Here is a 10,159-nt window from a genome sequence, read left to right as displayed (position 1 = left end):
AAACTGATGACAACTCTATTGGTAAAAATTATTGTTTTCTAAGTCAGAAAAATAAAAAGAAGAGAGGGGTACATCCTTTATATTAAGCAAATGGAAAACATATGTGCCAAATCTGGAAGGTTTTTGGTAAGAATTTATTAGAAGTATTAAAAATTGAGAAAACTTGCATTTAAAAATCCAATTATCAGCAACTTGAAAACCTGGAAAACGGGCCAACATTGAGCCCACAATCCCCATGGAGACAACCATCCGGAGCTGAATCTGAGCTGCTTCTTTCAGGTGGGACTAAGGCCTCCAATCCACTGTCTCCACTCAGCTCCTTCACTCACCTGTTACCAGAAGACACTTGAATTTGAGACCAGAAAGAAATCACTTTATTTGGAACAGCAAAATTGAACTTAATACATATGCAAAAATAGATCTATAATACAAGCCACTTCTCTGGGTCCCACCCAGTGTCCGCCTTGTCTAGGTTAAATGGTTACCTCAGAGATTAGAAAAAATGAGTAACAGGCACAATTGCAGAGAATATGCATATTTTGTCTCCTTCCCCCTGCCCCAAGCTGCACATACTTGTGTAAACATTTTGTTGATTTGTAAAACATGTCTAGTACTGCAGACAAATGTGCTGGGTTGAAAGGAAAGGAAGTCATTAAAATAGCAACAGCAGGAAGTTACCTGGCTTGATTCATCGAGGTTGCATTTGATGATAAATTCCCACAGGGCCTCAGGTGAGGAGGGAATAAGCACATCCAGCTGCACTGGGGCTTAGGGATTTTTTTTTTTTCCTACTGCCATCCATAAAGCCTGCTTTTTTTTTCTTTTTAAACCTATAGCAAAACTGAGAGACATTACACTCCAGTTCATTCCAGTTTAATTTTAAATTTTATTCCCAGGATCCTCTAACTAAGAGTAGCTCTCAGATCCTGGCTTCAGCTTAGCCTCTACCCAGCAGGATATTTGGAAAGAGTCTACCTTTCAGAACCTTGGATTTTCCATCTGTGATTGAAGATAGTGATTATATCCTTGACTCTCCTAATCTCCTGGACCTCCACCTGCTTCTTGTACTTGAAGATAGTTTCTGATGTCTTCCCAGTTGGGCTGGAATGTCCTGAGGTTTTTTTTTGCTTTTTGGATGCCCAGCATTTGTGGAAAAAGAAGATGCCCTAGCCAATTTTAGAAGGCACAGAACTATCTTTTGAAGGTGGAGTAAGTTCTGTTGGTTCAGAAGAATTTGTGTCTTGCAGATCACTTCGCTCTCACTAGTCCTTAAAGAAGCATTTGATTAGCTGTAGTACTTCCAGGCCACTCCAGTCTCCTACAGGAGAAGGGGACCACCTGCTGACATTGAAGCCATATGGATGGGTGGGACTGCACAGGTGACCAAGCCATTCCAGACAGGCTGGAGGAACCAGAGCCACAAACACTCCATTTCTTATGAATTTACTAAGTGCTTACTTGGTGCCAAGGCACTGTGTTTTTAAGCATTAGAGACGGAAGAAAAACTGAGGTGAAGCTCAGCTTCAGGGTTTAATATAGTAACTTAGTCAGGATTAGAGCAGGGACTGGCAAACTATAGCCCAGGCAGGCTGTTTTTGTCCATAAAGTTTTATCGGAACACCAGCTGCACTCATTCCTTTAGGTATCATTCACCAATGTTTCTGCACTACAACGGCAAGGCTGCGTAGTTGCAACAGAGACCATAAGGCCCACAAAGCCTAAAATATTTACTATCTGGCCCTTTAGAAAAAAGTTGCCAATCCCTGTGTTACAGAAAAGCACTGACATGTAACTAAGAAATGAGACAGGTGGTCAGGGAACATTAGTGATTTGCATAATAAAATCTCAGAGAGCGAGGAGACTGGTGGAACTAACAACAGCAACAACAAAAGCATCAGTTAATGAGGTTTGATAACTTTGAAAAGTCAAAATAAAGTTGCTTCTAGCTTACATTTAACAAATGCAAATTAACTATATGCACTGGTTTAAAACACACAAACAACTTAAGGCAAGCCAACTACTTGATTTGTGCAAACGGCAAAAGGGTAATTAGTTCCAGCTTTTGGAGGAAACTGGTTATGGTGAGTCCAAATACAAAAACAGGGGTACCCGTCATTTATAGGTGATCCAAAGGGCTTTTCAAGGGTAATTTTGACTCTGCTTGATTTTTCCTGTAGGGCACACTCTTAACTTTGGAACCAAATACATGGAGAGGGTCATGACTCCACAGTACTTAACACTAACATGCTGAAGGACCTGTCTTAATGAACTAGTTTGTACGTTTCGCTCTGTTTTTTTTTTTTTTATGTTTTGATTTTTAAACAAAGAGATGTTGCTTTAGCACTTGGAGTTGATCAAAGCAGTCTGTTTTCTTTGCTATTTGAAACATCAGTTGAAATCACACTGACGTTAAATCTGCAATCCTTCTAAAGAGAACACTCATTAAATACAGATAGCCATAGCCTGGCCCTGGGGAAACCACTGGAATTAATGAGTGTTTATAGTTCTTGCCCTCTCATTCTCCAACAGCTTAAACAAATCTCAAGGGACTGCTGCTGAAAGCATCCTACTGCAAATGACAGGAAAATCAGCCAAGCTTCGAGCAGAAAATGCCGAGGATGGGGGTTGGGAGTAGATTCTTCGTAAGAACGTCAGATGCTAAGAAAATACAGAGGAACACTGTACAAGGGGTACTTCAGTCATATTGTGGATGCTGCCACTGAGATGCAGAGTACATGTCTGCTTGGAGGAAAGGCTTCAACCTTCCAAGCCGCAGCCCTTACACGTAAAAGCTTTGAGGTGCACCCACTTCCACAAGAGCTGAGGCAGGAATTAAGAGGTAGTAAAAGTGTGCATATAGAAATCAAACCTGTTTTGTAAAGCCCATTGTGGAAAACACACTTCAGAATGTAATTTGGCTGTATTCCACAAAATCAGTTGCATTTCAGGAAGGAAATTAAAAGACAAGAGGACAGTGTGTGGGCCCTCCCCCATGGCAGGAGGGGGCCTGGGAGATGTACAGTCTCACACACACCAAAAAATGCCACACACATTCTTCCAAATGCTCTCAGAAAGACGGCTTTGCTCTAAGACATGACAATACACACCTCATGGAAAGTTAACACACAGCTCTGCTCTTTCCTACCTCATCCTGACTCAGGAAACACAGGCTCTGTGGGCCTGAGATTTCAGCCCAGCCTGAAAAGGCTTGACGAGCAAAGCTTTAATATTTTCCATCCCGGGCAGAAAAGATACATTTTCTTACATCTCATGACAAACAACAACAACAATAACCACAACAAAACACAGAAAAAGAACCTCAGAAAGATACATTGGTTCATTAGGCTGCTTTTTCAATCCCCAGTGCCCTAGGGGACAGCTGCAGTGTCTCCACTGGTAGCAAAGACATTTTCAAGAGTTAAAAAACAACATACAAAAGTTGATTTACTAAAAACATCTGCCCGCTCCAGCCCCCAAACAACCCTAAATAGAAATCTTTCTCTTTCCCCCTCTCCTAGCCCTGTAACTTGGGGCTGGCTGGCAGTGGCTTTTTCCAGCAAGTTATTCTTCCATCTGGGCCCAGGCCTCCTCCGCTTTCTCGTAGTACTGGTTGGCCAGCCGGCCCTTCATGGCTTCCATCGCTGCCTCGGCTGCCTGGGTGTACAAGTCACCTGAAAGAAAGCAAAGGAGAGCACAGAGAGGTGAAGAGCCTGTTGTTTTTGCTGCCCGGTATCCCCGACCCCTCTCCAGGAAGATCACACTGAGGTTACTCCTTCTGGCCTATCCCTGCACATAACTTGGGTGGGGCTCTCAGTGTGCACGTGATCCAAGCCGGGTCAATCAAAGTACCTTCCCTGTTCTTCACCAGGCCACAGGGATTGGTCGGGACTTAGGCACAGCCACCTAGAGAGAGCCACCCAGTAAGCACAGTGATTGGTGTGATTCCAACTGAGTCACTGAGAATCAGGCTGAGGACTTCTATTGGACAAACTGGGGCTATATGAAAGTGGAAGGGATAAAGTATCTAGATGGGTTTGGCCATCAAATGAATTTGTGGAGAACATATAAAAACACTTGGTTTTCAGTGCTTTTGGATTTAGAAGTTTCAAATAAAAGATTATAGAATTACAGTATTAGTTGCTTGATTTTGTTATACTACTTTAAAAAAAACTTTTAAACCTAGCCTCATCCCTATACCTGCGAAACCAGGAGTTCAGTATGTCTATCATGTTATTTAATATATGTAATGTGCATTAACTGATGAGTGAATGGACAAAATGTAGTATCTACAAAATGGAATATTATTCAGCAATAACAAGGGATGAAGTACTGACGCATGCTACAACATGAACGAACCCTGAAAGAAGGAAGACACAAAAGGCCACATACTGTGATCCCAGTTATATGAAATGACCAGAACAAGTAAATCAATACTTTAGGTTAGTGGTCGCCAGGGACAGCAGGAAGGGGAAGTAGGGAGTCACTGCTAATAGGTACCAGGTTTCTTTCTGGCATGATGGAAATGTTCTGGAATTAGGTAGTGGTGATGATGGCTTAACACTGTGAACATACTAAAAACCACAGAACTATACACTTTAAAATGGTGAATTTTATGAAAATGTCAGCTCAACTTTTGCATTGCAAACAAACCTCCCAAACTTCTAACATGTGACTATCAAAAAGGTTCATCTGCATACCAACTTCATAAAGAAACCCTTTCTAAGCATCATATGGGTATCCAGCCTTGCACAATACAGGACCAGTATGAATCTTTCTCCCAACCAGAATGGAAAGAAGAGACTCAGTCTTGCATCTTGTTGTGATTCCCAGTGAGAGAGGAATTATGTCTCTTTCAGTATCCAGCCCTGTCCCACCCCAGGGGCAGGTCTGCCAGGCCCTACCTGATCTCTGTGGGTCCTTCTCCAGCCCGCAGCCACCTGTGAACAGCATCTCCGCCTCCCTGGCCAGCAGCATGTACCGGGGTTCGTCTTGCATCCCATCATACTCGCCACCCTCATCACAGTCAGTTGTCTCCAGGGCAGTGTTGTACCAGTGGAGAGCCTCTGGCCAGCTCTGGGACCTTGCCAGGAGATACAGAGGAAAAGAGGACGTTACCATGGCAACAGGGCAGGAAGGAGGAGGCCCATCAGCAGGAGAGGCAAGTCAGGTATCACAGTGCCGCCACCACCTATGCTTCAGGACCCATAGTATCCAACGCCACCACATCTAAGGGCTGTCATTCACACTGTAGATCTGTATATTTATTACAACAGCAGTCAAGTAGTTTTCCCTAACAAAAGTGGTATAGTACAATAAGTTTCCAACAGATGGAAGTCGAGCATCTTGAGGAAGGGGAACATTTTTCTAGTCTGCATAAAATCACCCTGCAGGAATTCCCTGGCAGTCCCAGTTAGGACTTGGTGCTTTCACTGCCATGGCCTAGGTTCAGTCCCTGATTGGGGAACTAAGATCCCACAAGCTGCACAGGGTGGCCAAAAAACCCCCCAAAAAACCCCCCCAAAACAAAAAAACTACCCTATGGGTTTGCATTAGCAGTGGGTGGTATCCCAACCAATTTGCCCTATAACTCATGCAGGAGAAGATGTGGGTGGGGTACCCTTCACCAAAGCCCCCAGAACCTTCTGACAGCAGTCATTCAGCTCTTTCTCTGCCTCTGTTGGCCAGCTCTGGCTTTCCTCCAGAAAATGGAGGGCTTATTCCAGAACAGCTGACTTCCCCCATCTGACTCTGCCCTTCACCCTCAATTATTTCTCCTACAGTACAGCCGCACAGTGGCCTAACCCCCAAGGGCAGACACAAGTTTGAACCCAATCTGAGCAAAACAAAATAAAGAGTAAACAGGGCAGTAGGCTCTTCTCCTTGGGGTGTACTAATGCATATTGCCAAACACGTGAGTAACTATAGGACATCAGGAAAGAGCAAAGAGACACAGATAAGGTCTATATACCCCATGAAATTCCTGGAGCTACAGCTGTATATATATACACATATACACGGACCCGGCTTCACCCTCCAGTCTTAGCTCCTGTTAGCCATGCCAGAATCGCTGGGTCACTTTTCCCTTCCCGAACGTGCCAGCTCCTGTCCGCCCTTTGGCTTTTGTACCTGCCGCTCCCTTTGCTTAGAACATCCTTCCTTTAACTCTTCCCATACCTGGCTCCTCATCTCTCCAACCCAGCTGAGCTTCTTCAGAGACGCTGGCCCCAAATACTCGATTTCTTACCATTACCTCAAACTGTAATTCTCCTGTTTACTTATTCACTTGTTTATTATGTTTTCAGGTAGAATATAAGCTCCAGGAAGGCAGGGACCATATCTGTTTTATTCACTGCTGCATTCCCAGGGCCTGGCAAATAGCACAGACTCTATAATGTCTGCTGAAGTGGCTGGCTGGGATGGTATCAGGAGATAATCTTGACTCCATTTTATTTTATAAAGAAAGGAAGTTATTTGAAAATTATTTGTGGCACATCCAGAAGACTGGGGTTTGAACAGTGGATTGGAAACCACTAAACTAGTTGATCTCAGTTCTTTCAGCTTTGGCCCTCTCTGGTCTTGAAAGGCAAGGCAGAACTGCTCCCAACACATTAAATGTAAAAGAAGGGAAAGGGCCTACTCTCTCCCCACGCCCCCACCCAACTCCACACCCAGTGGTTAGTATGTCCATCCTGCCTTGAAATTTCCAATGACTTTTCCTTCTGCTATGAGATAGTAACTTCTAAGGGGGTCAAAACCCCTAAAATGCAAATAGCTGACTCTCATTTACGCTCCCTGAATGGAAGAGGCTGGGATTGCTTGGAACAAGGAAGAAGAGTAAGAGAATGACTTTGGAAGATGTTACGGAAGAAAATCTTGATTGATTTAACTACACAGATATTAAAAACCAGCAAGTCCCCAGACCCTATAGTCAGTGGGCACTGTGTGGCACCCGTTCTCGCTGCTGCCCCAAATCTATGGAAGCCATCTCTGAAAAAAGGTTTTAAGTCAACTCATTTACCAAAGAGCTAATAGCCTTAAAAAATTTTTTTTTTTTTTACAGGGAATTCCCTGATGGTTCAATGGGTAGGACTTTATGCTTCCACTGCAAAGGGCATGGGTTCAATCCCTGATTGGGGAACTAAGATCCCACATTCCACAAGGCCAAAATATATCTATGTGCTGTGCTTAGTCCTCAGTTGTGTCCAACTCTTTGTGACCCTATGGACTGTAGCCCTGAAGGGTTCCTCTTTCCCTGGGGATTCTCCAGGCAAGAATACTAGAGTGGGTTGCCATGCCCTTCTCCAGAGGATATTCCAGACCCAGGAACTGAACCCTGGTCTCTTGCATTGCAGGCAGATTCCTGACCATCTGAGCTACAGGGAAGTCTCAGTGGGCATCACAGATGTTGGCATTTGATTCTGGACAAAATCATTTCATGTTTGTTTTGTTAACCTCCCCTCCATGCCAGTGACTCTGAGCCCCGAAGAAGCAGGCTAATGTACAGTCCACTGGAGAAGAGACAAGAAGACCTAAGTTTTGGCCCTGCTACTTACTGGCTACTTAACTGCAGACAAGGCCCTTCACTTCTTAGAACCACACACCCATAAAATAAGCCCCTAAATGCTGCCCAGTCTGTGTCAAAGAGATGTGTTGATTCTTTCATTCAAACAACTACTGAGCCAGGCCCTGTGCTAAGCACTGGCACTGAAGAGATGCAGGAAACCCAATTCTAGTTCTCAGTGAAATAAAATCACAGATATGAAAGTGCACCCAAATATAAGGAGTATTACAGTTACGCAGCAGGTAGCTGACACACGTTTGCAGGATATGTAATTCAGACATTTTAGACCCTGAGAGCTTGACATGACAGAGCCACAGTCTTGACTTTGCTTCTAAACTCAATGAGGGAGATGAAAACAAGACCCACATAGGAGGCAAGTGCCACGCTGCCCCAATCCTGGAGGTTTGGACACTGTCCCTTCCAGAAAGCCACAGGTGCCTGAGAAGAAATGGGGAAGCTGAGATCCACTGGGAGCCAGTGAGCAACAGGTCCCACTAAAGAGTTGAATTCCTTCAACCTTTCTCTGCTTCTGGACTTCTGGGACCTCCCACCAGCCAAGCCGAAGACCCAAGATGAAGCTGCCACTCTCCTCTCTTGCCACCAGAGAATCCAATCCTGGCATCTCTGCCAGAAGCATAAGGGAAAAGCTGTTAACACCTGTAGGGTTGTAGCTGTCAGAGATTTCAAAAAAGTGAGAAAAAAAAAAAAGAGTGAAAGTGTTAGTTGCCCAGTCTTGTCTGACTCTTTGCGACCCCATGGACTGCAGTCTGCCAGGCTTCTCTGTCCATGGAATTCTCCAGGCAAGGATACTGGAGTGGGTAGCCATTCCCTTCTCCAGGGGATTTTCCTGACCCAGGGACCGAACCTGGGTCTCCTGCATTGCAGGCAGATTCTTTACCATCTGAGCCACCAGGGAAGCCCAAATCACTCTGGAAAACTCACACCAGGACTGAACTCCCTTGGAGCTCATTTCCTTCCCTCCACTCCCTCTTAGAAGTGAAAACAGTAAAAACAAAAATAGGAGGAGTCAATTAAAATCACCCCTAATCCCATCATCTAGAGACTACTGGCTCTGGACCTGATGCTACATATCCCTTCAGACTCTTTCTCAGACAAATCTTTACATAAAATGGCTAAGATGCCATTTCTCTCTCTCTTTAGGTGCCAGTGAAATTACAGGCATCATCTCATTTAACCCTGACACAACCACACACTACCGCCCTAGGGTGCAGGTTCTATGGGTATTCTGGTTTGACACGATGAAGAAACTGAGGTCAGGGAGGTAGACCTACTTGCCCAGGGTCACAGGGCTGGTACTCGGGGGAGGCACACCTGGAACCCGGGTCTGTTCTGATTCCAGAGGGGAGGCTCCCACCTGCACCCCAGGTTCCCACCAGCTGCACCTGAGCCACGGCCACAGTACCTGTCAGGGCTGAGGTTCTGGCCAGTGTCAAAGGCTCGCGCCACCAGAATCATGCACTGTCTGTCACCGGCTTCGGCTGCCTTCAGTAAGTAATCAAATCCTTTGGTTTTGTTCGCTTCTGTCTCCTGGTAATACAAACCAAAGAGGGGGAGAGAGAAAAGTGAGCTGTGAGGGGCTGCCAGAATCTCGTATGTCAGTCTTTTCTCTGTTTCTTGAATTGAGAGCTTCAGGTTGGGGCTGCTGTAGAACTGCACATTGTGAGAAAGAGAACAGGGCTTATCCTGCTGCAAAGAGCTCTCTGGGGGTTCCCATCAGGCAGGGAGAAATGGAAGCTTACTCCACTCCCACCTCTATCTGATGTGATTCTGCCAGAGACCACATCATCTATCCACTTCCAACAGGGGCTCCCGGCTTCCAATTCTTTTAAATTTTTTAGCAATTTTATCGAGATATAATTCATATAACAACTCATTCATTTAAAGTGTACAACCCTTGTAGCTCAGACGGTAAAGCATCTGCCTACAATGCAGAAGACCCGGGTTCAATCCCTGGGTCGGGAAGATCCTCTGGAGAAGGAAATGGCAACCCACTCCAGTACTCTTGCCTGGAAAATCCCATGGACGGAGGAGCGTGGTAGGCTACAGTCCATGGGGTCGCGAAGAGTGAAACATGACTGAGCAACTCAGCACACACACCAAGGAGTGGGGAAGCCCAGGTGGCACAGAAGTAAAGAATCTGCCTGCCAATGTAGGAGGCACAAGGGATGCAGGTTTGATTCAGAGATCGGGAAGATCCCCTGGGGTAGGAAATGGCATCTGACTCCAGTATTCTTGCCTAGAAAATGCCATTAAACAGAGAAGCCTGGCAGGCTACAGACCAGAGGGTTGCAAAGAGTTGGACACAACTGAGCAAGTGAGCATGCATACACAAACCTAGGGGCAGAACTTCCGGGTCACATGTGACTCTATGCTCAGCCTTTTGAGGAGCTGACCGTTTCTCACAGTGGCTACACCAGTGTATATTCCCATCTGCTTTTATTATGCATCTCCAAGATCTATCAGAGAGAGATTTTAAGCTCAAGTCAGTCATATTACGCTATCAAAGCTGCTCTAGGACTTGAGACAAATACAAAGCTCTCGTATCAGTCTATGAGGCCCTTCTCAACCTTCAGGCTT

The 10,159-nt window shown here is 45.2% G+C and overlaps 1 protein-coding gene across 3 annotated transcripts in view; it reads right to left on the bottom strand.

Annotated features, from left to right (window-relative positions):
• Nucleotides 1–351: 351 nt before the first annotated feature.
• Nucleotides 352–10,159, bottom strand: part of EEF2K (eukaryotic elongation factor 2 kinase) — a 66,608-nt gene continuing 56,800 nt past the window's right edge. For all 3 annotated transcript variants that reach the window (XM_040257680.1, XM_040257689.1, XM_040257685.1), the window contains 3 exons: nucleotides 8,985–9,109; nucleotides 4,902–5,080; nucleotides 352–3,671 (listed from right to left, as the gene is read on the bottom strand). In XM_040257680.1, the coding sequence (XP_040113614.1) occupies nucleotides 3,562–3,671; nucleotides 4,902–5,080; nucleotides 8,985–9,109 (414 nt within the window). In that variant the 3' untranslated portion in view covers nucleotides 352–3,561. The remainder of the gene's footprint in view (nucleotides 3,672–4,901; nucleotides 5,081–8,984; nucleotides 9,110–10,159) is intronic.

This window comes from Oryx dammah, unplaced genomic scaffold (genome assembly GCF_014754425.2).
Source record: "Oryx dammah isolate SB20612 unplaced genomic scaffold, SCBI_Odam_1.1 HiC_scaffold_2, whole genome shotgun sequence".
NCBI lineage: Eukaryota > Metazoa > Chordata > Mammalia > Artiodactyla > Bovidae > Oryx > Oryx dammah.
The sequence above is the reverse complement of the archived record's forward strand: the minus strand, read 5'-3'. Positions and strand labels throughout refer to the sequence as shown.